This window comes from Octopus bimaculoides, chromosome 13 (assembly GCF_046866305.1).
Source record: "Octopus bimaculoides isolate indiv1 chromosome 13, ASM4686630v1, whole genome shotgun sequence".
Taxonomy (NCBI): Eukaryota; Metazoa; Mollusca; class Cephalopoda; order Octopoda; family Octopodidae; genus Octopus; species Octopus bimaculoides.
This window is the reverse complement of record NC_142940.1, coordinates 62,583,083-62,610,229: the sequence shown is the minus strand read 5'-3', so window position 1 is coordinate 62,610,229 and position 27,147 is coordinate 62,583,083. Positions and strand designations below refer to the sequence as shown.

General features: G+C 38.0%; 1 protein-coding gene across 28 annotated transcripts; it reads left to right on the top strand.

Moving 5' to 3' along the window:
• The first annotated feature begins 366 nt into the window (after window positions 1-366).
• On the top strand, window positions 367-26,983 carry LOC106882698 (uncharacterized). Of its 28 annotated transcripts, none has more exons than XM_089361937.1 (23): window positions 367-510; window positions 3,770-3,807; window positions 5,671-5,759; window positions 7,083-7,120; window positions 8,403-8,497; window positions 9,251-9,304; window positions 10,565-10,926; window positions 11,889-11,953; window positions 12,738-12,793; window positions 13,216-13,424; window positions 14,145-14,228; window positions 14,776-14,859; window positions 15,644-15,727; window positions 16,271-16,354; window positions 17,341-17,433; window positions 18,920-19,006; window positions 19,585-19,680; window positions 21,206-21,301; window positions 22,125-22,226; window positions 22,953-23,051; window positions 23,661-23,833; window positions 25,981-26,071; window positions 26,900-26,983. In XM_089361937.1, exons 2-23 carry the CDS (start codon window positions 3,779-3,781, stop codon window positions 26,965-26,967), a joined length of 2,238 nt encoding a protein of 745 aa, XP_089218063.1. In that variant the 5' UTR covers window positions 367-510; window positions 3,770-3,778; the 3' UTR covers window positions 26,968-26,983. The 28 variants fall into 28 exon arrangements, with proteins under 28 accessions (XP_089218063.1, XP_089218062.1, XP_089218080.1 ...); XM_089361936.1 differs by having other exon boundaries at window positions 17,338-17,433; XM_089361954.1 differs by having other exon boundaries at window positions 3,770-3,811.
• The last annotated feature ends 164 nt before the right edge of the window (window positions 26,984-27,147 follow it).

Below are 27,147 nucleotides of genomic sequence, written 5' to 3'. Positions count from 1 at the left end.
TCCTTGCTCGATTTGCTAAAAATATGTAGTGAAACCTGACAACACCGTCATGAACAAAAAAAAAAGACACATTTAATAAATTAATCAGAAAGATCCAAATGGTCCCTAATATGCAAAGTGACGGAATGGTCACGACCGAACGCTTTTAAACAGGGTTCTACTCGGTCGGGGTCTGCATGAGGTTAGGTAACATTTACTTACTGACGGCCGAGTCGATATAAACAACCACTTTCTGGCCTGGTGCCTAAAAGAAAAAAAATGAAATCAACACGCGTTGACATTTATATTTCAACCAATCAGAACACAAGAAGATCTGTTCCCCCACCACCTAATTCCCCATTTCTAACCAATCAGAAGGTCAATATTATTCAGTGTTGTTCCACCTAGCATTATGGCGGTATTGTAAATGTTTGTGAGTTTCATTTGTTTGTTTATATTTCATAGTAAAGTTGTAGAGCAGAGAATTACAGAATAAGTGGCGGTATATGGTGGTCGTACACGGTCGGATATGTAAGTATTATCGTTTGGATAACATTGTACTGACGTTTCTGTTTTAAATGCACATTATTTATATAACGTGTATGTGAATATGCACACTCATACATATATACGCAAACACACACTGTCACATGTACATGAGTGTGTGTATATATATATATATATATATGCGTGTGCATATACACATACAGATAATACATTATGTGCACAAACACTCACATATATTCTTATATATGCACTCTGCTACATTTTATACACATGCCTTGACGCTGTTGACATACTTATACGCATATTCTTGTATACACAGATATAGCGCGCGCGCGTGTGTATGTAGCTTACAGTCTCTACGCTATTTCTAAGGCGTATATCGAGACTAATGTTTACAGACAACCCGATAACGGAGCCTGGACGTGGCCATTCAGCTTGTTAGAAATAGCTGTCAAATTATACCTTCACCCACGTTCTCTTATAATTCTATTCACACCGGAATGCATTATAGGAATTTAAATGCATGTCAGTACGTAATTGTTAGTTTATCGTTCTTTTAAAGTTGACGTCGGTGGTTCTCTGATTCGAAATGTAAATGACTATAAATGAATTTCGTTGATCAGATTCACACTTCTGGCATCTTGGTTAGACAGCACAATTGTGTTGAAAATAGTGAAGATGGTACTGGATAACTGAGAAGTACACAGTCTGTTTGGGATCCGTTTCACCCCAAAGCACTCGTCCACCAGGCTGATTGGTGTTATGAAGATGACTGTTGAGGACTGTCCTCCTAAATTCGCCATTGTCTTTGTAACAGGCCTTTCTCGTGCAAGTTCTAGTCTGGTGCAGTTTTAGTACTCGTCCACCAAGCTGACAGTTTTATGAAGATAGCTGTTGAGGATTTGGTGTAAGTTAATATTGAGGACCGCCCTCATGTAGTGGCGCGTGTGGCCGCCATCTTGGGACTAGCCGTCAGCGGAAGTACCCGACCACGCATGCACAATGTAACATGTGGAAAGAAAGCAATAGCGTTCCTTCTCTTTTCTCGCTGGCAGCGGTGGTGACAACCCGTATCCCACAACTCGTCCCCGACATGTGGTCGAAGCTTCTTTGGTATTCTAGCGGCATGCCTATTCACCCAGGAACGAAACAGCTCTACACCAACCTAGAATAAACTATGTTCTGTTGTTACCGTTATCCCTCGTGTTGTATTTCTGGATTTTAATGATTAATATAAGAACTGGGGAGAGATGGCCGAGCCATCATATCTCACCCAATTCTTATAACTGGTGACCCGACGTGATACGAAATCTCTCATACAACACCAATTCTTATAACTGGTGACCCCTAGTACGAACACGAAATTATATCTCTCAAACAACTCGTAAAAAAAATGAAGAGACGACGGAAAAAAAAAACAACGCAAGAGACGAGGGAATGGAACAACCAACTGCAACAGTTTTCGGATCTTGTTCAAAACGGGGGCACCAGTATTTTCTTAACGAAACACTTTGAAACTTGGGACACTGGTAGAATGTGTCATATAAAACATCTTTTTCTCTTAGTCTTCTTAACAAAAAAACGTACATCGCAAGTTATTTCATGCTAAAGTTGTCGTATTTCTGTAATTTCAACCAATGACTGATGTCCATTCAGCCAAATACATTAAGTGCTGACTACGTAAACAAACGATTCTCAAACGATTCTGGCAGTGATAAAATTATTATTCCTTGTCAAAAAATGGCTGAAGCATATTGGCAGTAGGGTTAGGCAGTAGCTAATAAACATTTCATACAGTTCAGGCAGATGTTAACGAAATAAACACGCGTGAAAGAAAATGAAAAAAGCAAATGTTGTACACATACAGTTCAGGCAGATGTTAACGAAATTATAAATGGAGATTAAATACGCTTTACACCGCTTAAACTGCCAAAGGAGTAAGTGTAAACAGCTGAATACTTGTCAGTGATTGGTTGAAATTCTCGAAGTAAGACAATTTTTTACATGAAATAACTCCGAATACAAAAATTTTTTTCTGTTCTATAACACAAAATAGATAAGTATACGAAGTTTGAAAGTCTTTCGGTACCAAAAACATAAATGAAAACTGGTGCCCCCGTTTTGAACTAGATCCCTGGATTTTAATGATTAATATAAGAACTGGGGAGGGTTGGCCGAGCCATCATATCTCCTCCAATTCTTATACTCCTAGATCCACCATGATCTTCGTAACAGGCCTTCCTCATGCACGTTCTAGTCTCGTGCAGTGTTAGTACTCGTTTGGCAACAGTAGTTACTGGATGGTTATAGCAGGAATGCTTTTAATTATAATTCCGCTCATTAAAAGATTGATCAGCAGCTAAACAACAACAACAACCTCGAACTAACTGTTGGTTGGTCATAGCTTATCTACTGAAGCCTTTTGCTCCCTTTGGAAAATAGATGATAACTTTTCTCCACTGTTCTTGACTCTTGTCTGTCTTCTTCATTCTGGTTAGATTTCTGGTTCTTCAGTTTTGCATCAGTATCCTCCTGCCTCCAGCAATTTTTAGAGTGGCCTCTTTTCTGCCTCCCTTATCAGTTTCAGACCAGGGCCTGATGTCTTATTTAGGGTGCTGTTTTCCTTAAGGTGTGGGTGTCTGGCCTGTCCATCTCCACTTGTGCTTCAGGAACTGGTCTTCCTTCCAGATATTGCTGCACCACATCATGTTTCTTTGAAAGAAGGTTTTCCTCCCCCAAGTCTTGTTGGCTTTGAAATGTCTTTGAAGCTTCATAACTTTCGTTTTTCTAGGTAGGGCTACTGTCCCTATGTGCACTCATTTTTACCTCTGGGAACAGGCGGTTCATGTTAGTTGGGCTCCATCCTTTAACCTGTCCAGTATGAAGGGCTGTTGCACGAGCCAGAGAATCATAGCTGACCACCTTTAATAAAAGGTTGATTTGTTATTGTTTTTTTTTTTCTTCACATCCGGCCAAAATATTCTACTCATTATATGATCAAACTGGCCAGGTCAGGCCTCTCATGCCTACCCTATAATGTCATTCTAAAAATAAACAACCACATTGAAATCTTGAAGCTACAAATTAATGTGTGATTGATTCAAAACAATATGAATGAATAAATTGGTATTATGTCTGGCAGAGTAACCTGAATGCTAAAGGATTAATCTTGGAGGCCTTGGAAAATAAGGGTCATAGGTACTTCACCTCTTTCTAATTGATCTATAAAATAAAATTAGAAAAAAAAAAAAAATTAATTTAATCTCCTGTTCATCTTTTTCAGAAATGGATCATGGCACTTTCCACTGCTCAAATTGGAATGTAAGTATGTGTCTGATATAATTATATTTCTTGAGTTTCACCATAATTTGATTATGGTTTTTATATTTCTGTATTCTTTTTACTGGTTCCAGTATCTGCCACAACTGCAATTTTGCTCAGCTTAACAGGTCTTCTTCTTAAGCACGACATAATGTTGAAGATGTTGGCCGTTGCCTCTGTGAGGCCCAACAATCCAAAGGAACTCGCCCCACTCACCTCAACACTCGAAAGGAATTAAGCCCAGTTCTTGATGCATACTTTATCTTATTGTCTCTTGAAAGGATTAAAGGCTAAGTTGAACGTGACAAAATATGATCTCTTAATGTAAATTAGCCATATTTGAACACTGCAAGGTATTCTGTGTGGTTATGTAACAATTCTGATAGTCCAGTATTTGTCAAAGTTTGACCAAAATCAGTGAATAAACTTTGTAAAATTGATGTTCCATGTGCTGTGAGGAATTATCTTAAAAAGTCAAATTTTTGGCAGCAAGTACTGTGAAGTGTATACTTTACTGAGGAGGCTTAATAAGACTGAATGCCTTTTGATACTAACCTTCCCATGACCACTCTCCCTGGTTTTCTGGTATGAACTTGTAATCTTTTAGCATTCAGCTTACTCTTTCAAATGTAGTGCTTATTCACATCATCATCATCATCATCGTTTAACGTCCGTTTTCCATGCTGGCATGGGTTGGACGGTTTGACTGAGGACTGGAGAGCCAGCAGTTGCACCACTCTCCAATCTAATCTGGTAATGTTTTTACAGCTGGATGCCTTTATATTGTACAAACTTCTATCTCATTCCAGGGTGAAAGACTAGAGGTAGTCGATAGCTTCCGCTATCTGGGCGACCAAGTTAGTAGTGGGGGTGGGTGCGCTGAAAGTGTAGCTGCTAGAATAAGAATAGCCTGGGCAAAGTTTAGAGAGCTCTTACCCCTGCTGGCGACAAAGGGACTCTCACTCAGAGTAAAAGGCAGACTGTATGACGCATGCGTACGAACAGCCATGCTACATGGCAGTGAAACATGGGCTGTAACTGCTGAGGACATACGTAAGCTCGCAAGGAATGAAGCCAGTATGCTCCGTTGGATGTGTAATGTCAATGTGAATACCCGTCAGAGTGTAAGTATCTTGAGAGAAAAGCTGAACATTAGAAGCATCAGTTGTGGTGTGCAAGAGAGACGATTGCGCTGGTATGGACATGTGGTGAGAATAGATGAGGATAGCTGCGTGAAAAAGTGCCACACCCTAACAGTTGAGGGAACCCGTGGAAGAGGTAAGGCCCAGGAAGACCTGTGGTGAGGCAAGACCTTCGTACATTGGGCCTCACCAAGGCGATGACTACTGACCGAGACCTTTGGAAATGTGCTGTGCGTGAGAAGACCCGGCAAGCCAAGTAAGATCGTTGCCAGTGCCCCTGGACTGGTTCTTGTGCGGGTGGCACATGAGATGCACCATTTTGAGCGTGGCCGTTGCCAGTACCGCCTGACTGGCTCCCGTAGGATTTTCGAGCGAGATCGTTGCCAGTGCCCCTGGACTGGCTTGTGCGGGTGGCACATAAAAGACACCATTTCAAGCGTGGCTGTTTTCGTGCGGGTGACACGTAAAAGCACCCACTACACTCTCTGAGTGGTTGGCGTTAGGAAGGGCATCCAGCTGTAGAAACTCTGCCAAATTAGACTGGAGCCTGGTGTTGCCATCCGGTTTCACCAGTCCTCAGTCAAATCGTCCAACCCATGCTAGCATGGAAAGCAGACGTTAAACGATGATGATGATGATGATGAAATTAATTAACAATTAACTATATTTATAATTATTGCTAATTGAGTGTTGTTAAAATGATTATTTTTGTTGTTTTCAGAAACCTAGGAAAGGCTATTTTGGAAGGGAAACATATTCGAATTGATGAAGACGGATTTGAAAATTTCGATGACTATTTTACAGAAACTGGTAATAAGAAACACTTCCAGTTATCTTCTTTTTATTACTTGCTCCTCCTCCTCCTCATTTAGTGTCTGATTTCCATGCTGGCATGAGTAAGAGGGTTTGATTGGTGCTGGTGAGCTGGAGAGTTGCACTAGGCTCCAGTCTGTTTTGGCTTGGTTTCTACAGCTGGATGCTCTTCCTGTTTACGTTATTTATTTCCCATGCTGTAATAGAGGTATATAATGTTGTATGAATTGTGGGTCAAGTTCTATTAATTGATGTCCGAATAGATATTAAAGAACAAATTCAAAGACAAGTTGCAATCGACTGCTCGGAAACATTTATTACTATTGCTAAAATTTGATACAGCAAAATGGTAGGTCATTATATTTGTTAAAACATATGGATTTAAATGCTCATAAAAATGAAGTTATAAAGGTTAGTGAAAAAAGAACCTGAAATACAGCATCACAAAAATTCTGGTTACTTCTGTTCAAAATGTTTGTTAGACACTAAGCATAACATCAACGATTCTGATTTGAAATCTGTCCAAGCTGAAAACTGCAAAAGGAAATCAAAATGTTTTCACATGAAAATCTCAGATCGCTCATAGTAAAACTCTTCTCCCTAGGGACTTAGCAGGCCAGAACTTCCCATTTTATAACTGATGAACAGATGCTAGGCTAGTCCATCATGTTAAAGGTGTGGGTGGATCTGACCATCACATGGTGAACCAAAATTGGTAGTTAAAAGTAAAAAGCTACAATGTGGGCAGTTAAAGTTCAAGAGTGCTCATGTTGCTGCTATACTGTCTTGATTAGAACAGTTTTGATCCAGGACTTAACTGGATAAAGTAGCTTTAGATACACTGTCTGAAAGGAAAGACTAAGTGATAAAGGTGGTTGTACCTTTGATTACAGATCTACTTGGTCAGTACACACACTTCAAGGCAGAAGAATCTTTAGTCGAGTGAATTGACCCCAGTACTTATTTGTTTTTGATACTTATTCTATCCAACTCTTTTACTGAACCACTTAGTTACAGGAATGTAAACACACCAAACACTGGCTGTCAAGCAGCAGTGAGGACAAACACACACACACGCATATATATGACAGGTTTCTTTCAGCTTTTTTTTCTGCCAAAACCACTCGCACAACTTTGGTCGACCCAAGGTTATAGTAGAAGATACTTACCCAAGGTTCCCTGCAGTAGGACTGAACCTGGAACCATGTAGCTTTGAAGTGAGTTTCTTACTACAGCTTTTCCTAACGCAGTCTGCTTCATTAAGAACATAACCACATAAAAGTTAATTGATTTATAAGTTATTTTGTTACTTTTTTGCAGACTCTGATGTAGAAATTGCGAACCACACTGACAATGTTGTAAGTATCTTTTCAATTTTGCCATTCAAATACTTCCCATGAGAGCTTTGGTGATGTGCCTTGCTTGGGAAGACCTCTCAAGCTGAGTGAAATCATAGTCGTGGCCGATGCCAGTGTCGCATAACTGGAACGTTGGGCAATATGCTGTGCTTGAGAAGACCCGTCAAGCCAAGTGAAATTGCAGTTGTGGCTGGTGCCAGTGTCGTGTAACTGGCACCCATGCTGGTGGTACGTAAAAAGCACTGTTCGAACATTGGGCCTCACAGAGCCAGTGACTGAGACCTTTGATGATGTACTATGCTTGAGAAGACCTGTCAAACCAAGTGAAATCGTAGTCATGGCCGATGTCGATGTTATGCAACTGGCACCCATGCCAGTAACATGTAGAAAGCACTTACTACACTCTTGGAGTGGTTGGAGTTAGGAAGGGCATCCAGCTGTAGAAACCCTGCCAAATCAGATTGGAACCTGGTGCAGCTCCCCAGCTTACCAGTTTTCAGTCAAAATGTCCAACCCATGCCAGCATGGAAATCGGACGTTAAATGGTGATGATATTTTCCCATGTAGCTGTGTGGTGAAGAATCTTGCTTCCCAACCATATGGTCTTGGGTTCAGTCCCACTATGTGGAAACTCAGGTAAATACCCTCTACTATAGCTCCAGACTGACTAAAGGTTTGTGAGTGAAAATGGTTCATCATGGCTTTTAGTAGTTATGGTGGAGGTACCAGAATTTTCTTTGCCAACCTTCCACCACAACCTTTGCTACGTGAGTGCAGACAAACTGTGGAAGTCCATGAGTTCCTGCTCTTTTGTGATAAACTCAATCTGTTGCCTATCACCACCTGATCCTTAAGTACTTTTAACAGAATTTCCTCTGAGCATAATTTCTTCTTTTTCTCCCATCAGATGAGAAGGGGTCACGGATGCTCTCCTTTCTTCCTATGGTCAAGTCATAAAAAAAAAAAATTGCAACAGGATTATTATGTTGATATCTATTATGTTAAGGCGACAAGCAGGCAGATATGTTAGCATGCCAGGCGAAATGCTTAGCGGTATTTTGTCTATCTGTACGTTTTGTGTTCAAAGTCCTCCAAGGTTGATGTTGTCTTTCATCCTTTCAGGGTCACTAGATTAAGTACTAGTTGCCTACTGGGGACAATCTAATCGACTGGCCCCTCCCCCAAAATTTTGGTCCTTGTGCCTAGAGTAGAAAAGAATATTTATTATGTTGAGGATTATTATGTGAAATATTTATTTAAATATTATTTTTGTTTATTTCAGAAAATAGTGGCTGTAAAACCTGCAGCAGATGATGATAATGATGCCAGGAATAGTGTGTCTCCTCTTTCTCTCACAAATTTCCCTGCCAGGAAAAGGTAAGCTTAAAAACAAATGCTATTATCATAAAATCCTTCCTTGAAATTTCATGGCATGTGCTTATGTTAGAAACAAATAATATTAAGGCCCGTTTCTGTCCCTCTATCATAATTTCATCTCCTTCGATACTATTTCCCATTCGGTTGAGGGGATCTTGTCTTTTAGGTATTTGCAAAACATCACTCGTGCTCGTGTCATGAAAAATGCACTAGGTACACTTTGTAAAGGGATTATTGTTATGAAGGGCAGCCAGCCATAGAAACCAGGCCAAAGTAGGAGCTAGGCACCGTCATCTGGCTTGTTGGTTCCTTTTAAACCATCCAAATCATACAAGCATGGGAAAAAGGCTATTAAATGCTGATAATGTTGGTGATTTACTTCAATGTTTTGTCCTAATTTCTGGGTTGTTTATTAAAGACTATAGCAAGAAGAGTATTTTAGGGGTCGAGCTATTCAAGAATGAAATAATATATATTGTTATAGAAAAACAAAGCCTTAAAATGAAGAGGATATTGATATGGAGTGGTGGGTGGAGAGGGAGAGTTGTAAAATGTTAGTACAGGCATTGTTTCACTGAGAAGGTGTATTAAAACAAAAAAGATAAAAAACTCTTCCCACTTCATAATCTGTCAGTTAGGATGTTTTTTTTTTATGAAATATATTTCTATAGGACTGGGGGCGGGGGATATGGGGGTGTATTTTGATTTGTATTTTTTTTATTTGGTTATTAAACGAGAGCCTTTTATTTGCAGATTATCATTTCCTGTTGAGTCAATGTCAGATTCTTGTTCAAATGCTTCTGAAGAGTAAGTATTTCTTCTTATCTTTAAGCTCTTGGATAAAACAGAATATATTGTATGTGTATGCATATACACATACATATGCACACGAAGCACACACTAATTTGGTTTGACTACCATCTGTGCAACATCCATATTCCTCCCTGTGCCTGTCATATTTTATGTCCCCGCCATAACTTCCACACACGCCAGCTTAATTTAATTTGTCCTTAGTCGAAAGACACCCGTTGTTAATGTCCTGTTATTTGTATTTGTGTACCATTTCTCCGTTTTTTTCTGTCCTTGTTTTCATATATATTTGCTGCTTTCTTCCCAGGAATCTAGTGCTCTTAGCTTATTTTTACTTTGGGGCTGGCCAGATTAGAGCAATCTTGAGTATAACCAGCCAAAATTGCAACGATAATCTGGAATTCGACTGAGTAAGAAAACTCCGAATGACCTGTCCTTGTTTTCTTTGTATCGTCTATCTGGATGTGTTGTCCCTTTCTTGTGTCACCTAACTGTCTGGATGTTTTGTGTTTTTGTCTCATTTTTGTATTTTATATATATATATATATATATATATATATATGTAGTTGGAATTTATAGAAAAACAAAAGACAAAGACAGATATATAAATAACAAACAGGTGCATTAGTTTAACGCTCGAGAATGTGAGAAAGTCTTTTATGTTTTGAGCCTGTGCTCTTCAGCAGAAAGGAACACAGAAAATAAAGAGAGAGAATAAAAAAATGCTTTAGAGGCTAGTGCTCAATCATGGTGGTTGTCTACTCCTTATGGAGAGTTTGACCACCTCCTGTGCCTACACCTTAGAACCATTATGGCATCTGATGTGGGTTTTTAAACGAGACAATGTTTTGAAAAGACACCCACATAAATTGCATATCCGATTTGGACCACCAAGAGCTGTGGATAAGTTCGGATCTTTGTGGATCTTAAAATGTCTTTTGATTTGCAAACCTTCTGGGATACATTGCATTCAAAGGTGTGCACAGACACATAGGCAGAATATTTATATATATCATTATCGTCATCATCATTGTTTAACGTCCGCTTTCCATGCTAGCATGGGTTGGACGGTTTGACTGAGGACTGGTGAACCAGATGGCTATATATATATATATATATATATATTGCTTAGGCAAAAAATCTCAAAGTTGTATTTCTTTGAAATCAGGATTTTGTCTTATTCTTTGAATTCTGCTTCTATAAACAAAATAAATATAGAAAACAGTTCATTAATAATGGTTTCATTTTGTGTTGAAGGGTTTCATATGTGCAAAGAGTCATCAGTAAACGTGGAATGAAGTCACTAGCCGACACTAGTGCTGCTGACTCTGAAGACGGTGACCATCAAGAAGTGATAGTCTCAGAGAAGGAGGTGACCACTGCAAAGACTTCTGAAGTGTCTCCTGCATCCTCTAATTCTAACAACAATGTCAGAATAATCACTAAGCGAGGTATGAAATCCTTTCCTGAAGATGAGGAATCTTTTGTCCAAAAGGATGCTTCATCACCTGCAAAGGAATGTCTCTCCATAAATGTCTGTGATCCACCAGCTGAAGAAACAGAGATAACTGTCAAAAATGGAGGCAACACAAGTCTTTCAAGTTCAAAGGAATGTCAAGGTATTTTCTGCTCACTCACTCTCTTTCTCATTCACTTTCACTCATTTCTCTCTCCTTCATTCACTTTCTTTCTCCCAAATTGTCTCTTTCATTTTCTTTCTTTCTCAACGACAACATGGATGAATTCAGCAATTTCTGTTCTGTTGGTGACTTCCTCCTCCTTAGCAAATATCCCCACCCCTGGAGTCCCAATTTGGATCTGTGGGTAAGAAGTTTGCTTTCTAACTATGTTGTCTTGGGTTCAGTCTCACAACAGGGCACCCAGGGTGTCTTCTACTATTGCCTTAAGCCAACTAAAGTCTTGTGAGTGGATTTGGTGGATGGAAACTGAAAGAAGCTCATTGAATGTGTATATATATATATATATATATATATATATATATATATATCAAGTGTTTTAATCCGGGTTTTGTCCCCGTTAACAGGGGTGGCCCAATCTACCTCAATGCCATAGCAACCAAGGTAGGCAGGTGCAGCCCACACCAACCTTTGGGCTGGCTGGCTGGCTGGTGCCCATTCTCCCTTTCTATCATGAGGCTTTTTTGGAACTGCATTTTCTACAGGGAGCATGCCCTTACTTACCCCAAACCTCAATTTCGAGATATGAATTATCCCGAGACCAAGGCCCCTACCACGATTGTTAAGATATGTGGTGGAAAACTAGCTCAGGAAGGCAGGGACACTATTCCTTGAAACCCCTTTCAGAGCTGTCGATGCCTAGCTACTTCTGTAAACATAAGTGAAATACATTCACTGATTTCGAAAATAGGACACAGGAAATGTGTCAAGGCTGACAGGAAGCAGTACTGCTTCTTAGGGCTAAATAGCAGTAGTATTCTTCCTGTTCATGGGACTGTCACATTACGTTGACAACATACCACCACTTTATCATGTTACTACTGTATAAATCTCTTTGAGAGATTTAGAAAAGTATTATTTCTATTTTTTATCTTGTTTTCCAGAAAATGAAGATGATGAAGAAAATGAGGATGATCTAGAAAATGACAATATAAATAATAATGCAGATGTAAGTAAAATTTATTAACATAATTTGGAATTAAGGCAGTGGTGAGCTGGCAGAATGCATTTCTTCTGACTCCCTACATTCTGAGGTCAAATTCTGCCAATGTCGACTCTGCCTCTATTACCCTTCTGGGGTTGATAAAATAAGTACCAGTTGGGCACTAGGGTTGATCTTATTGGCTTAGTCTCTCCCTCAAAATTGCTCAAAAAGCACACTCTGAGAGTGTAGTGGGTGCTTTTTACATGTCACTGGCACAGGAGCCAGTCAGGCGGCACTAACATCGACCATACTCGGATGGTACTTTTTATGTGCCACTGGCATGGGAGCCAGTCAGGCATTACTGGCATCGACCCATATATATATCTATATAGAAGAATATATATATATATATATATATATATATATATATATATATATATATATATATATACACACACACACACACACACACACACACACACACACACACACACACACAAGGTGGCCCAAAAGTAGGTTTCCAATTATTCAACTATCTCTTTAGCATTCATATATTAGCAGTTTAGATCTTAATTATAAAAAATATGAAACCATTATTCTATGCTAATTTAGTTAATTTTGTCAAGCTCCCTTTTCAGTTTGTAAGATAGAAATTTAAATATAATAAAATGTTTTAAAAAAAATTTCAAGTGCCTACATGATAACTGTAAACGCACTTTTGGGCCACTCTGTATGTATCTATATAAAAGTGAATAACTATATTCCATATTCTACGATGTCATCTTATATATTTATATATTCTTCACAGGTTTTGCCAGAAGCTGTATCAACCAGAAAAAAGAGGAAGATATCAGTGTCAGAAAGGTAACTTCCATAATTTCTTTTGTTCTTTCCTTCTCTTATCTTTTTCTTTTGTTGTCTTTTATCTCTTTTGTATCTCTATGTTAACCATAATGTGTCACTGTACTTTACATATGTGTGTATATATATATAGTTATATTTGGAAATGATCATATTTTTTTGCGCAATATACTTAGTGTTCACTTCAGTTTTATTATTGTTCCTATTTTAGTGTCCTTTTCTGAAATCTTTCATCACACATCCTGTGACCTCTTTGGTGACACTCCATCCCATGTTTCTCCTGTTCTGTTTAGTCCATTCTGTAATACACACACACACATGAATGCACAGAGATCACAACTTGGTCAATGATATACTTTCTATGTTGTGAAACTATCAGATCTTATTAATTTGAATTTGGAATTTTTTCTTTTTTTTTCTGACAGCTTCAGCACTAGTCCGGAGAAAAGTAAAGAGTCACCCAGAAAAGTGATTTCTGCATTTGGGGTTCATAAACCAATAGTCCAGACACGCTACTTTGATGTATTTGACACCAACTTGTCTCTTATTGACGAAACAGAAAAAACTTTCCAAAAGTCTATGAAGATTGTAAAGAAACCAGAGAGTGGTGGCAGATCTGCAGAAAAAAATAAAGGTTTGTCATCTTACCTGTTTACATGACTCAGACACTGCAAGGGCTTTGCTTAAGCTTACAAGGGAATCTCTATGTGGTCAGTCGGCCTGCTAGAAATAGCACCCAAATCTTTATCCAGTTACACCCTATTATCTTAGAAATGAACATATAAGAGAATGTAAGCCATAGTATGATGGATATTCCATTGGTTTCGTCTTCATCATCAACTGTTTTAAATCTGGGTTTTGTCCCCGTTAACAGGGGTGGCTGGATCTACCTCAATGCCATAGCAACGGCTCTCACACCATTTCACCATCTTGCCCAGTTTTGGGCAAGATGGTGACAGACAGGCATAATAATAGTGAAGCCAAGAGGCTTCACTATTAGTATCATTATATATATATATATATATATATATATATATATATATATATATATATACATACATATATATATATATATATATATATATATATATATACATACATATATATATATACATACATACATATATATATATATACATATATATATATATATATATATATATAAGTTTAAGTTTTCTTCATCCATCTTATTGTCTATATAAGCTGTCCTATTAATTTCTTTTTGTTTTTTCCTTCCTTCTTTCCTTTCTTTCTTCCTTCAGTCTATTTATTTTTTTTTATCTATTGCACTGTTGTTCATTTTTTTTTTTTTTGAAATATCTGTAAAATATGAAATTTTTTTTCTTTTCTTCAGATGAACCCAAAGACAAGGCATCACCTTTACGACACAAAAAACCTCAGCCATCACCAACTGCTAAACAGACATTGAAAAATAAAAGTGAGTTTGTCCTCCCCACATCTCCTTCCTCTTCTACACATCCTGTTGTTCCTCTTTCTCCTCCCCACATCCTCTTTTCATTCGCCTTCTTTTCATTCCACCTCTACCTTTCCTCCTCCTCCTACCTTTCCCCATTCACTCTTCCTTCCTTAGCCTTCTACTGTACCCCCCCCTCCTTCCTCTTCTGCCTCCCTTTCATGATGATGATGTCTGTCATCTTAAAATGCTGGAAGTGTTCATCTCATTATATCTAAATAAACCCACAACTTTTGCTGTTTCAAATAAATTTCCAAAAACAGAAAAAAATTTCTCAAACACACAGTTTCACCACTTTATCTTCTTTTGCCTTCATATTTTATTTTGCCATTCTTCTTTTATTCTCTGCATGTTAAAAAAAAGAAAATTCATTTCAATTATTTTCCTTTCTATTCTTCCTCTCTTCTATTTTCCTTTCCTTTTTTCTCTTTTCTATCCTTTCCCCCTTTATCTTTGGTTGTTGTTCCTTATCTCCTGAAATATCTTTAAATCTATTCTTCTTTTCCTTCAGGTGTACCCCAAGAAAAGTCCTCACCTTTAAAATGGGGAAAACCTGAACCATCACCAACTGCTAAACGTACATTGAACTACGAAAGTAAGTTAACGAATTCACATATAGTCGTCAAGTTTTACTCCATCACTTTTTTTCTACTCCAAGGCACAAGGCCCAAAATTTTTGGGGAGGTGTGGGGGGGGGGGGGCAGTCGATTAGATTGATCCCAGTACACAACTGATATGTAATTTATCCTCTGAATTAGAAAAGAATCCCTTATATAAAAGACAGTTTACAGTATCCATGTGGGGAATTTATATGCCATGGGAACCAGCAAACTGGTCCTTATGACTCGGCATAACTTGAGAAGCTACCTTTACTTTACTTCCCACCCTTGTCAGTGACAGAAGGGCATAAAGCTGTAGAAACTCGTTGCCTTACTGTGCTTTACTTGCATCGACATCATCATTAGTTTTAACATCCACTTTTCCATGTTTGCATGGGCTGGATGGAGTTTATGCAAACATGGAAAAGTGGATGTTAAAACTAATGATGATGTTGATGCATTATGAGAATCTTAAAACAACCCTTTAGACCCTGGTCAACACATGTGTGGTGCCTAGGTAGTACTCCAATAATTGGGTACCATCCACAGATGACCATTTTCCTTATTTCACTGTGTAGACGTTTTTTCTGAGGAGTGACCATATCATTGATTGGTGTTTGTAAAGAGATTTAGCTCTTCTCTTTCTATTCTTTTATTTTGCATTCTTTTACCTTCCATTCTTTTGTTTCTTGCTTCTGTTTTTCTTCCAGTTTCTATTGTTGCTGTTGTTCAATATTTTCAGAAATATCTGTAAATTATGAAATTCTTTTGTTCTCTCAGGTGTACCGCAAGACAAATCCTCACCTTCTCGGCACAAAAATCCTCAGACAACACCAACTGAGAAACAGACATTGAAGAATAAAAGTAAGTGACTTGTATAGGCGTAGGAGTGGTTGTGTGGTAAGTAGCTTGCTTACCAACCACATGGTTCTGGGTTCAGTCCCACTGCGTGGCACCTTGGGCAAGTAAGGCAGTAAGGCAATGCTGGTCACAATTGACCTACATATAGCACTCCTCCAGCAGGCTGTGGTCCAATGCTGTACCGCCTGACATGCAGTGGTGGTGCCCCAGCATGGCCACAGCCTAATGGCTGAAACAATTCCATGCCTTGTTATTATGTGGCATAGCTCTTTTCACACAAACATTATCATGGCAGGTATTGCAATCTCTCTACTATCCAATGTTTCTGAAAATCTATTGAGTCATATGATGGCCACAGTGGAGGTGAACAAGGTGGACTTGGACACTGTAGCAGTTGCTGTTCCTTTGTTCTTTTCTTCTTTTCCTCTTTTTCTTCCTCTACTTTTCATCTTTCTTCTTGTTTTATTGTCATTGCTTCTTTTTACTTCTTATTTGTTGTCAATATTTTCAGCTTTATCTACGTTTTTTTTTTTTTTTCACCCTCAGGTGTAGCCAAAGACAAAACCCCACCTTCACGACACAAAAAACCTCAGCCACCATTGGCTGCTAAACATACATTGAAAAGTAAAAGTAAGTTTTATGTATATAACTTTGTGGTTAACAAGTTTGCTATGGAACCATGTGGCTCTGAGTTCAATCTCACTGCATGGCACCTTAGGTAAGTGTCTTCTAATGTAGCGTCAAGATGACTGATATCTTAAGATTGCAGTTTGGTTGGTGAAAAGACTGTGCATATGTCTGTTTGTGTGTGTATTTTTGTCTGTTTTTACCAGTGCTTATGAAAAAACACTGATATTGTGTCAAAAAGTGTGACTTAACAATTTGACAAATAGATATTGATAACATAAATACCAAGCTGAAAGCAATTGTGGGTTGATATGATCAGCTGAAGCCTTTTGAAGGCAATGCCCCAAAATGGTTGTAATCCAATGACTGAAACCAGTTACAGAATACCATTCAGTATTAAAGAATTTTTATTTTTAGTTAAAAAAAGTGGGTGAAATTTATAGAGAAGATAAAAGAATAATAAATGTTAGTCTGTGAGAATAAAGAGAGTAAAGAATAACTGAAAGAAGATAAAATGAAATACCAAAAGAAAGTGGAGCCAGACTTGACGGAAACCACCAAGATTTACTGAAAGGTGGCAGAAATAATTCCCAGTCTTTTTTGATGCGTACTATTCTAGTATGTTTGATAAAGGAACTTTCAGCCTCACTTTGAACTGGATCTTGTGATTAAATCACAGGGCTGTTGGCAGTGTTGGAGGGACAAAGACAGAATTGAGATTTACAATTCTTTAACCTAAAGTTGATTATGTAGAAAGCAGTAGTGGCAATGGTCGAGGTGGACTTAGCCTGAGCAAGTCAGTTTTTGTCCCGCAGTATAGTCTTCTCATTCTCTCCTTATTTCTTTCTTTCTAGTCTTTCTTTTCGTTTTTTTTTTTTTTTACATTTTTCTTTTGTTTGTTTCTTTTATTTTGTACTTTATTTTCTTTTTTTTTCTTTTGTTCATTATTTTTGTAAACATCCATAAAATACGAAATTTTTTCCCAGCAGTACCCTCAGGTGTGCTCAAAGACAAATCTTCATCTTTACGACACAGAAAACTTCGTCCATCACCAATTGCTAAACCCACATTGAAAACTAAAAGTAAGTTTCTGCAATATATGGCGAGTTTATCCTGTTCATGCTATTGTATTAGCATTATCCTGCGTTTGAGGATAAATTATTTTCTGTATCTTTCAATACATCTCAACACTTCTAAAGCAAACTTTGTTTACTTTCATCGTAAGTTGAATTTAAGTTTTATATATTATATATATATATATATATATATCACTGTATCGACCGGACAATTGGATGTTGTTACACATTGCTGATCACAGCATGCTTTGTGTGTTTTAGTTTTCAAATGATGCCACCCTACTGGGCCAGTTAAGCAGTTGACATTCTCCCCTGATCAGAAGGTCATTCTGTCGCATTGTGACCCGTTTAGTGGACTCAGTGCTTTTCTCACACACACACACACACACATTTTCTAACTGTAGAGGCTTTACTCCATCATTCCTTGGAATTCCAAAGGCATTTAACATCAGTCTTCCATGCTCACCAATGTTGAATAAGGTTTTATTGAGACATATTTTCGACAAGCAGATGCCTTTCCTGTCTGTGGCACTCAACTGTTACCAAGCAAGGGAATATCTCACCCAGGTTCTCAGAGAGGTTCACTCTCAGACATAGACTGGCACTCTGTCGGTTATGACGATGAGGGTTCCAGTTGGTCTGATCAGTGGAAGAGTCTGTTTCTGAAATTGCAAATGGCTGAGCAGTCTGTAGACACTCGTGGCCTTCAACATGACTCAGAATGTGACCAGGCCGGCCCCTTTGAATTACAGGTACTACTCGTTTTTGCCAGCTGAGTGGACTGGAGCAACGTGAAATAAAGTGTCTTGCTCAAGGACACAATGTGCCACCAGGGATTGAACTCATGACCTTAGGACCTTGAGCCGAATAACCCTAACCACTAAGCTATGCACCTTCACATACAAATGCATACACATACATACGTGTGTGTGTGTGTGTGTATATATATATATATATATATATATAGTTGGTGTTAAGAAAGGCATCGAGTTGTAGAAACCACATCAGAGCAGACAATGGAGCATAGTGAAGGTTGGTGACAGGAAAGGCATCCAGCTGTAGAAAATTCCCCTCAACAAATTCTGTCCAATCCATGCGAGCATTGTAAAGTGAATATTATAATGATGATGATACATCTATTTCTTGAAATATGCCATGCCTTCATCTAGCTCGATGCTGCTCATCCTGACATGCAGTTGTCCAGTCGTGGGATGCTGTAATCTCTTGATGGTTCAGTGTTTTTGTGTGTCTGGAGATTCTGGTGTTGTCCACCATGGAAGCAGTGGAGCAAGTTGGATTTACTCTGTGCATGCTCTTATTTGCTATCACTCTGTAAATAACTCTTCTTCCCTCTATTACTCATCATTTTTTTTGTTTATTTTTCTTTTTTCTTTCTTTGATTTTCATTTCTACTTTATTTTTTTTGCTTTGTTATTTTTTGTTTATTATTTTCTGAAATGTCTGTAAAATAGGAACTTTTTCCCCCTCTCAGCTATACCCCCAGGTGTACCAAAAGACAAATCATCTCTACGACACAAGAAACCCAAGCCACCTGAGAAAAATATGTTGAAAAATAAAAGTAAGTCACACACACACACACACACACACACACATACACACTTTCTAACTCCAGAGGCATTTGATCTGAATAAGCTCTGCTTCATACATCAAGAGCATTTGCTTTCTCTCTTGTAAACCCAAGAACATACATTGAGGTTGACTGCCGTTTAGTAGAAAATGCCATGAAGGATATAAAACCCTGGAAATTGGTAGGTCTTTTGGTGATAGTAGCCAAGATACTTAAAATATCCGAAGCTGGATGTACACATTATTAATTTATTTGCTTAATGAAGCTAGTTATGCAGGGAGATGTTATCCCCAATGACTGGCACACTAGCATCATCATGAACTTTTACTGATGCAAAGGAGATGCTTTATAAAGAAGTAACAACAGAATGAGTGCAACCAGCAGATCTTTTGAGCTATCTAAACCATGCATCTATAGCCATCCTCTTATTCTACTCTTTCTCACTATTATTTTTTCATTCCTTTCCTCACATTATTGTATTACCTGTGTTTTTCTTTCTTTTCCTTGTTTCTCTTTTGTTGTTCAGCGTTTTCTGAAATAGCTATAAAATAAGAAATTCTTTCCCTTAGGTGTACCTTCAGGTTTGCCTGAAGACAAACCTTCACCTTCAAAACACAAAACGTCTCAGCCATCACCAACTGCTAAACAGACATCAAAAAGCAAAAGTAAGTTATATATATATATCATTTAAAAAGCACCCAGTATGCACTTTAATGTGGTTGGCATTAGAAAGGGCATCTAGCCACAGAAACAATGCCAAAGCCAACACTGGAACTTGGCACAGCCCTGTGACTTGCTGGATGCTGTCAAACTGTAACCCATGTATATAACAGCTTCTTTTTGCTTAATGACAAGTATACATAATTATTTTTGCTTATTTAATCATGATTTTAAACTACGTACAAATAAAGGAAGGTGGAGATACATGGCTTAGTGGTTAGGGTGCTGGACCCATGATTGTAAATTTGTGGTTTCATTTCCTGGGATCTGCTGATGCATTGTGTTCTTGAGCAAAACACTTCATTTCACATTATTCTTATCCACTTGGCAGGCAAAACTGAGTAATCTTGCGACAGACTGACATCCTGTCCAGGAACCCCCAAACAGGCCCTAAAGGTATCTATGACTCAGGAAGGGGCATTATTCTTTATCCTTAAGGATGACATTTTACTCTTATAAATGCGATGTTTATGCACAGAAATTTTAGCAAAGCTTATGCAATTATTGACTGTATTTCTAAAGGCACAAATCTGATCACTGTTCAATTTTAGGATATTTTAAGAAAATGTATTTTAATTTCAATATTCAGTATTGTGCCTGTCCTCACCTATGATCATGGATTTTGGGTAATGACCAGAAGAATATAATTGAAAATATAAGGGGCCTAAATGGGTTTCTCTGAAGTATCTGCGGAGTAACATTACTTGACAGGGTGTTGGGTCAGAGATCATTAAGTCTCTCCCAGTCAAGCTGCAACTTCTCTGTATTGAGAAGTTGCAGCTCTGGCACTTTGGACATGTGATTACAATGCCACAGATTCTTCACGCTGAGCCAACTGGCAGGAGACTTAAGGTAGGACCAACAGTGAAATGGTTGGATAATAGCTATAGTCTCGGATGGGTGCGCTTGGGAATCCAGCCGGAGAGTGTAATGACAGGTGTTTTCGATAGGACCCCTTAGAGGATGTGGCTGAGGAGGACACTACCCCAACAATCCTCCCAGGAATAGTGGGTGGCAAAAACGGATGGCTGGAATATTGTATGAGGGGGTCATTCAAGTTATTGTATATCCAGGAGTCAGTCCTGATTGGACAGACCTGATCTTAGATAGTCAGACAAACCCATGAATGTAGCCCTTATATTTATATTTCCTAAAATATCCCTCACCTAACTGAGGATTAACACTGCACTTCCTGACATGCAGTGGTGCAGTCTGCAGATATCATCTCTTCACTGTCCACAACAGAGGTGGGGGGGGGGGATCTTGCTCTGTCCGTGGTGGTTCCTCTGCCCTTATCTTATTCTCATTTTGCTGTTTCTCTCTCCACTTCTCATTTTTCTTTTTGATATTTTAATTTTTCTTCCGTCCATTCTTCGTTGTTTCTTTTTTTTTTTTTATATATATTTCTTTGTAGTTGTTGATCCTTATTTTTTAGAAATCTTTATAAAACACGAACATTTTCCCCATCAGGTGTACCTTCATGTGTGCCTGAAGATAAATCTTCACCGCAACGACACACAAAACTTCAGCCGTCATCGACTGAGAAACATGCAGTGAAAAGTAAAAGTAAGTTTTATACACACACACATGCATTCCGCCATCCATATATTATTTATGTATGTATATACATGTATCCCTCCAGCCATATATATATGTATATATACACACACACACATGCATTCCTCCACCCATATATTTATATATGTATATACATACATATATATATATATATATATATATATATACATGCATCCATCCAGCCATATATATATATATATATACACATACACACACACACATACATATTTGTGTTAGTGTTTATAGGCACAGTGTGGCTGTGTGGCAAGAAGCTTGCTTCCCAACCACATGGTTCCGGATTCAGTTCCACCTTAGGCAAGCGTCTTCTGCTATAACCTTGGGCCGGCCAAAGCCTTGTGAGTGGATTTGGTAGGCGGAAACTGAAAGAAGCCTGTTGTATATATATATGTATGTATTTGTGCGTGTGTCTGTGCTTGTCCCTACACCATCGCTTGACAACTGATGTTGGTGTGTTTACGTCCCCGTAACTTAGTGGTTTGGCAAAAGAGACTGATAGAATAAGTACTAGGCTTACAAAGAGTAAGTCCTGGGAACTGAAACAAATAAATAAATGTGTGTGTGTGTGTGTGTGTATATAAATATACAAATGCACAAACATACATTCCATGGCAGTTACCATTCTATTATGTTTTTTTATTCTCTTACATTTTTCCTATTCTTTATTTTTCTTTTCTTTTCTTCATATTTTCTTTATTCTTTTGCATGTTTTTTTTTCTTTCATTTTTGTTCATTGTTTACAGAAATGTCTGTAAAATATGAAATTTCATGTTTTTTTTTTTCCTCCCCTCAGGTGTACCATCAAATGTCTCAGAAGACAAACAAAAAATCTCACCTTCCCGAAACAAAAAATCTCAGACAACACCAACTGAGAAACGGACATTGAAGAGTAAAAGTAAGTTTTGGTGATTAGGGCATTCAACTCACAATTGTAAGGTCGTGAGTTCAAATCCTGGCAATGTGTGTTATTGAGCAAGACATCTTATTTCTCGTTGCCTCAGTCCACTCAGCTGGCAAAAATGAGTAGTACTTGTATTTCAAAGGGGTCAGCCTTGTCACATTCTGTGTCATGCTGAATCCCCCTGAGAACTGCATTAAGGGTACTCATGTCTGTGGATGCTCGGCCCCTTGCATGCTAATTTCACGAGCAGGCTATTCCGTTGATCGGATCAGCTGGAATCCTCGTCGTCATAACCGACGGAGTGCCAGGCATAGGCTATACAGAAGGGAGCAGTAATAAAAGCAAGCATTGTGGTCAGGGAGTTTTTTTTATTTCCCAGCCATATGGTTTCAGGTTCAGTCTCAGTATGTTCATTATTTTATCAATTGGTGTTGGTGCTGGGCCTTCATAAAAATGCCTTAATGATGGTGCCACGTAAAAAGCACTGGTGCCAGTGCCACATAAAAAAATGCACCCAGTACCCTCAGTAAAGTGGTTGGCATTAGGAAGGGCATCCAGCTGTAGAAACCAAGCCAAAATAGACTATGCAACCTGGAGTGGCCTCTGGCCTTGCCAGCTCCTGTCAAGCCGTCCAACCCATGCCAGCATGGAAAATGGACGTTAAATGATGACGAGGAGCCTGTTTTTATAGTTGCTTCTCTTTTTCCTTTTTATTTCCAGATCATATAAATGCTGGAGAGTATACTACTCGGAGCATTAGAAATAAATCCCTGCTGACAGTTGTAAAACCTGATGATAAAAGTTACTCAAACACGTCAAGTATGGACTTAGAGTTTTTAAAATGTTATTGTCTTTGTGGCTCTTCACTGGTTCTACTCCAACATTTTTCCACTCCTACTTTACCCCTCTCTATTCCTCATCGCCTAGTATAAAGTTGCCTTCCTTCTTTGGGATTCAGAGTCTAGCAAGCTGCATGGCAACCTCACTTGTGCTGGTGCCACAAAAAAATCCTCCCTATGTCGGTCCCTCTGTGGTGTTGTTTTGTATTTATAATAAAATAAATATATACAAATTATAAAAATGATTAAAAAAATATACAGTACGGTACTGTTTTTATTTCGTGGATTTTCACCTATCGCAGAGGGTCTAGTAATGTAACACCTGCGATAGTCGAGAGATTACTGTATATCAATTAAAATGCGCCCTCTCTATTATCTTACAAACAAATAGGACACTTTGAATAATGTCCAAGATACATTGATTCTGGGGGAAAAAATAAAGACAGGAATGTCATGGTTGGAACTCATTTGGTCATAGATTTAATGCATCAAAGTTGATCCATGACCATACAAGCAGATATATGTGTAATTTTTTTTGAAGGATTTTCCCTCTTTATTTAATAAACATTTGTTTTTTTGTTTGTTGTAGGTTGTTTTGCACCCAAACCGACATATAGGTACATAAACAATAGCATGTTGGATTCAGCAAACGAACATGATATTGTGTATTGCTGTTGTTTGGATTCAGAGAAGGCATTTATGGGGATGATCTCTATGAAGAAAGGAGCCTATAAACAACTGAACCGTTCTAGGAATCAAGTGGTAAGTACTCTGTGTGTGTGTCTCCTCTATAATTCACATCTGTTCATATTGCACTATTAATACAATGATATAAAGATGTTAAATATGACATCCACTTGGTGATTACAGTTTGTGTTTCATAAATTCTTTCTAAGATTTGAACAATTTTAACCCTTTTTACACAGAAAGTGGTTAGACCTGCTCAAAATTTTATCGTCATTAAATGCAGAAAGTAGTTTCAACCCTATGGCTTTGAAAAAGAACCTCTCTTTATATCATTTACATTTTGATGGATATCTGTCCTCATCTTGTTTGTTGTTAACACATTTCAGCTGATATACCCTCCAGCCTTCATCAGGTGTCTTGGGGAAATTTCAAACCTGAGTTCTCATTCCTAAAGTATTTTTTGATGTTGTTGTTATTATTATTATTATTATTATTATTATTATTATTATTATACAGGTCACTGCCTGGAATCGAACTCGGAATCTTGGGGTTAGTAGCCCATGCTCTTAACCACTACGCCATATGCCCGTGGGCATATAGAACCTAACCTCTGTTTATGTTGTGAGAAGTGGATAAAAACCCCCAGTGATGCTTTTCACAAAGACAATTTTTCAGCTTTACTTTAATCCCCCATCCCATATTTTCATTGAATATCTCTTTATAGAACAAGAACCAAATACTTTTAGTGGTGGATATAAAAACTGTACCTACAATGGATGGAGGAAAAGTATTGCAGAAGCAGAACATGTCAATTCGATTGTTTTGGTGGAGCTAAAGCCATTGATGACTTGTTTCCTCTGTTCTTGACACTTGGCTGTCTTTTCACATCAGTAGACCTCTCCCAGGTCTTGTGGATTGATGCTTTGGTTAGCTTCCGCTTATTCTAGATAGGGGTGTTGGCCTTTCGAAAATCCATTTTTATCTCTGGGAAGAGGCGGTTCATGTTAGTCCGGCCATTATCCACTGTTATTTGTGATTTTCTATTTGGGGTTTGATGCAGTTATGTCCCTTGGATCGTTTTTTTGTTTTTGTTTTTTTTTTGGTGTGTGAGGCGCTTCTTATGGAGACACTTAGAGATTGATAGCATGCATACAGCTAATTAATACAGCCTGGGTTAGATGCTGAAGTTCAGGGTTAATTGACCATTTTGACCTGCGTCTTAGAGTGGACAGGCAAGATCGATAAGTTGTTAAGCTTCATTCAACTGAACGGAATGCAATTCAAACTGTTTAGTCTACTATTCCATGTTTCTTTCTCCTCACCCTGAGTTAATGTTAGTTATATAGAAAGAACCAAAATCTATAATTGCAATTTATTAATTAAAATACTACCCAGGTTTAACTGTGTTTTGCTTACCAACCACATGGTTTCGGGTTCATTCCCACTGCGTGACACCTTGGGTAAGTGTCTTCTACTCTAGCCTCGGGCCGACTAAAGCCTTGTGAGTGGATTTGGTAGACGGAAACTGAAAGAAGCCTGTCGTATATATATATGTATGTGTATGTATATGTTTGTGTGTCTGTGTTTGTCCCCCACCATTGCTTGACAACCAATGGTGGTGTGTTTATGTCCCATAACTTAGTGGTTCGGCAAAAGAGAATAAGTACTAGGCTTACAAAGAATAAGTCCTGGGGTCGATTTGCTCGACTAAAGGCGGTGCTCCAGCATGGCCACATTCAGCATGCCCATAGTCAAATGACTGAAACAAGTAAAAGAGTAAAGAGTGTGTGTATATATACATATATATATATACATATATATATATATATATATACATATATATATATATACATATATATATATATATATATACATATATATATATATACATATATATATATATATATATATACATATATATAGATGGTGCATAAATAAAAATAAACATGGCTGGCACACACTTATATTGCACACAGTCTTTATCAAATGACTTGTTGCCTTCCCAGACATGTAGTAGAACCAAACTTCCAAGCCTGATTATTTTGCATTCCTCCACTCAAAATACAAACATCCCTGTCACCATGTCACAGTGACCTTCTTTCAATCCCCACCCCTTAAAATGAAATTTCCTTTTCGAAACTTGTTACTTAAAGAAAAACCATTAGAGCACTTGTAGCATTTTGTGTCAGTTTTTATTTTTTATTTTTCCTGTATTTTTCTAGATGTTCCTTGTGCAATTTGGTAAACTCAAAGTAAGAATTGGTTACAAGAATATGATACTGACAACAGGAGACAGTTTTATGGTCCCAGAAAGTAAGTAAGATCACTCTTGTTTTAAAAGAATGTTTTCCTTTTTTTAATTTTGTTAATGCATTTGATAATCCGTTACCCAAAATTTATTGTGAGAAGTGGCAAATTATTTATTTGCTCAATAATGTACTTCAGTATATTATGTAATCAGAGCATTTCATCAGACACATGTTATTATATAATCAGACCATTTCATCAGACATGTTATTATATAACCAGACCATTTCATCAGACATATATTATTATACAATCAGAGCATGTCATCAGGCCTCTGTGTTCAAGAAACCATGTACAGTGTTCTGGGAAGGATGATATTTATCATCATTTTTATACATATGATAGTGTTTCAGCATCGATTTTGTGAGGGTCATTGTTCTGAGATCACACCTCACCACTTCTGTCCACATCATCTCAGATCTTTATCTTCTGCAGGCTTCTTGTGTTGTTTGACATTTTTCTTACCCCCAACTATGTCAACTCAACATAGCTGGTGCTGGTGTCATGTAAAGAGCACCCAGTACACTCTGTGTGTGTGTGTGTGTGTGTGCTTGTCCCCCACCATCGCTTGACAACTGATTTTGGTGTGTTTATGTCCTTATAACTTAGCAGTTCGGCAAAAGGAAACCGATAGAATAAGTTCTAGGCTTACAGAGAGTAAGTCCTGGGTTTGATTTGTTTGACTAAAGGCGGTGCTCCAGCATGGCCGCAGTCAAATGACTGAAACAAAAGAATGAGTAAATGACCCCAAAGTAAAAATTCAAAAACCGATCAAATGTCAGGTTGTCAATCTAATTAATGTGTATTTTTGTTTGCTTTTTCTACTTTGAACAGATGAAATCTACAGCCTGAGGAATAAAAGTAACCATGATTGTGGATTAATTGTTACAATTTTGAAATAAATATATTCTCAATAAATCACTTTTCTTTCTTTTTCAACTGTAAATATAACGAGAGGTTTTGTACTTTACTCTTCCTGAATTCACTTTCCTTTCCCTGTTTGTTTATGTGCCTATCTGCTTTTGTTGCTTTGTTATCGTTGTTAAGCTCTGGCTTAATCCTGATTGAGTGGAGGTGCAATG

Bases quoted from the DNA above. Each gene is read 5' to 3' on its own strand.
- LOC106882698 (XM_089361936.1), top strand. From the start codon at position 3,779: ATGGCACTTTCCACTGCTCAAATTGGAAT. The intron at 14,229-14,775 runs GTGAGTTTGTCC...CTTTTCCTTCAG, and splicing joins ACAGACATTGAAAAATAAAA to GTGTACCCCAAGAAAAGTCC. The intron at 21,302-22,124 runs GTAAGTTTTATA...TCCTCCCCTCAG, and splicing joins ACATGCAGTGAAAAGTAAAA to GTGTACCATCAAATGTCTCA.